At 35.4% G+C, this 2418-nt stretch overlaps 1 protein-coding gene across 1 annotated transcript; it reads left to right on the top strand.

Annotated features, from left to right (window-relative positions):
* The first annotated feature begins 511 nt into the window (after positions 1-511).
* LOC146137077 (uncharacterized) lies at positions 512-2167 on the top strand. The gene is made up of 3 exons (XM_083396326.1): positions 512-670; positions 1066-1293; positions 2108-2167. Exons 1-3 carry the CDS (start codon positions 539-541, stop codon positions 2165-2167), a joined length of 420 nt encoding a protein of 139 aa, XP_083252452.1. The 5' UTR covers positions 512-538.
* Positions 2168-2418: the final 251 nt, after the last annotated feature.

Consider the following 2418-nt stretch of genomic DNA (forward strand, 5'->3'; position numbering starts at 1 on the left):
TATTTGACGTCAGCGACGTAGATCCGCATAGTTCATTTGAAGTTAAGTTATTTGTTTGCACGAAAGCAGGACGACCAGAATTTAATATTCGGTTGTAGTAATAGTTATATTTACAGGGGAAGACGAGGAAGGATTTTTATGTGATTTAAAATAATATTTTTTGACATAACTTGGTGGTGCAGCATAAAAGTAAAGACAAATAAAATAGTTTTCCGTACAATAGATTGTTTTTAGTTATTGAGTATTGCTAAAATACACCTTATTTAACAATGCAGTAAAACCATTTTGATGACCCCATAGCTAGAACGCCCAGCTGAACGATTTAAGCGTGGCCTATTTTAAGACAATAATCGATTTATTAAGGATTATGTCCAGTTTGCTTTGTGTGTTAGTTTTTATTGGCCTTGTGGAGAATACAGTTTACGTCGCACCATGATTATATATTTATTTATACCCAGCAAACAAAGTTTGTCCAAATGTATTTTACATATTTCTTTATTTGTAGCACCTCCTAAAAACTAAGTTATATCGGGAGAAAATGGTTAAATTTGTTAAATTTCCAAAGGGAGTTTGTGGAAAAGAGACTGGCTATCTTCGTCAGGCTATACAGGGTTTACAGTCGGTGTTGCTCTTGACAGACAGCAATGGACGTCAGATTATTGATCCTGAGGTAAATTCTTTTTTTTAATATGTTATGCCAAAACTAGCGAATTTAAGTTTATTTTAACTACACTGACTGGATTGCCGTGCCAAAACCAAATGTTACGCTCTTTTCCTGATTCAAAATTCAGAGTTTAAAAGTTAAGCCTATATAGCAGAAGTCTCGCGAATCTGTATCTCTAGCGTTTTACTTGACATAATTTTATCAAATTATTGTTTGGCACTCCTATCCCTTTGTCCCAAACTGTATTAACGTAAAAGCAATTTACTTAACATAAAGCAAAAGTCGTTTAGATTCACCCATCCTATATTTTATACAATTACTGGAATTTTGTTTTTGATTTTACAATTTCCCATTTAAAATTTATTTGTGTAAATGTTCAATGAATTTGTTTTGCACTATAGGGAGTTCGACCAAAAAATGTCACACTTTGTGCTATTTCTATTCCTGGTGGAACGATGACTGATGGAATTAAAGAATTGAAGATGGGCGAACCATTTTACAACATTGACGTTGTTATTTTAGCGCTTGGGACAAACGACTTTAAAAACAGTTGCAGTGATCACCATGGCATTAAATCGAAATGTCAAAACCTGGTTGGCGTTTGTCGCGAACAGTATCCTTTCTCAAAGGTAACAGTTGATGATTTATTTTATTAACTACTTTTTCCCGTAGTGGTGAAACAAGTACGCTGAGTTTAAGTTTCACTGTTATGGCCTCGTTTCAACTTAAACAAGTTTTAAATTCGCAAAATTGGTATAGCTTTTCCTTGGCTATATACCAAAAATCTAGTAGACACCAGTGAAGAGAGTTGGTTAATTATGAGAATCTTTAATGTCTTTTGCCTCGACCAATTAACTACTTCTTCATTGGGGGAGATTGTAGAAAATTGTTCTTTCAGCTAATGTCTTATTCTGATATAAATTCACTCGGTTTTCATTGGCTTAAAGCCAGCAAACAAAGCAGCCAGCGAGCCACACCCGTTCTGTGATTGACTAGACAAGACTGGTGTATATTCATATAACGCTCTGCTTATACAAGTTGAGAATTTGCATAAAAAAAGGCGGCACGAAAAAGCGGAAATGAAAAAAACGTAGAGCTGCCTGTCAACGCCATATTAGTCATTTCTGTGAATGCATCCCTTAAATTAGCATTCTCTAAACAGAACACTTGCAGTGATTCTGTGATCCTCGGATTTTAAAAATCTCACCACAGATTTTAAATATAAATGCGGCAAATATTCTTTATTGAACTTCCATCCGCGAAACGAATAAAACCGGTTTAAGGCAATTGTCAAAATAATTTCGCTTAGACCAAAAGATCTTTTGCGTCACAAAATTAACATTCATGCATTGTCATAAACAAATTTTCAACAATTTGTTTTGGCGTTTCGGTATAGGGTCGCGGCATAACAGTAAATTATATGTTTGCAGATTGTCATCGCAGAGATTTTGCCTCAAGATACCACCCATGCACGTTGCGTCGCCGGTGCCAACAATGTTTTGAGATCCGTAGCAAGATGCGAGAATATTGGAGTTTTGCCATTTGCAATCGGGAATGGTGCTGAATGTTGGAGGGACAGAGTCCATTTGTCACTTATCGGCCTAAGCCAATACATAAACAGTATCGAGAAGTTTTTGGAAGAAATGCGACAAAAAGAAATAGAGGATATTTCAGCTGTTCACACAGCCTTAAAAGGTTAGGTAAATTTGCTATATCATCACGATGATAACATAGGAAATTTTGTAATCCGAACA

The sequence above is a fragment of the Ascidiella aspersa genome, chromosome 8 (genome assembly GCF_963924565.1).
Source record: "Ascidiella aspersa chromosome 8, kaAscAspe10.2, whole genome shotgun sequence".
Taxonomy (NCBI): domain Eukaryota; kingdom Metazoa; phylum Chordata; class Ascidiacea; order Phlebobranchia; family Ascidiidae; genus Ascidiella; species Ascidiella aspersa.

Excerpts from the sequence above, each read along its gene's own strand:
- LOC146137077 (XM_083396326.1), top strand. The coding sequence starts at position 539 with ATGGTTAAATTTGTTAAATTTCCAAAGGGAGTTTGTGGAAAAGAGACT. Across the intron at positions 671-1,065 it reads GTCAGATTATTGATCCTGAG|GGAGTTCGACCAAAAAATGT; the intron begins GTAAATTCTTTT and ends TTTGCACTATAG. Across the intron at positions 1,294-2,107 it reads AACAGTATCCTTTCTCAAAG|AGATTTTGCCTCAAGATACC; the intron begins GTAACAGTTGAT and ends TTGTCATCGCAG.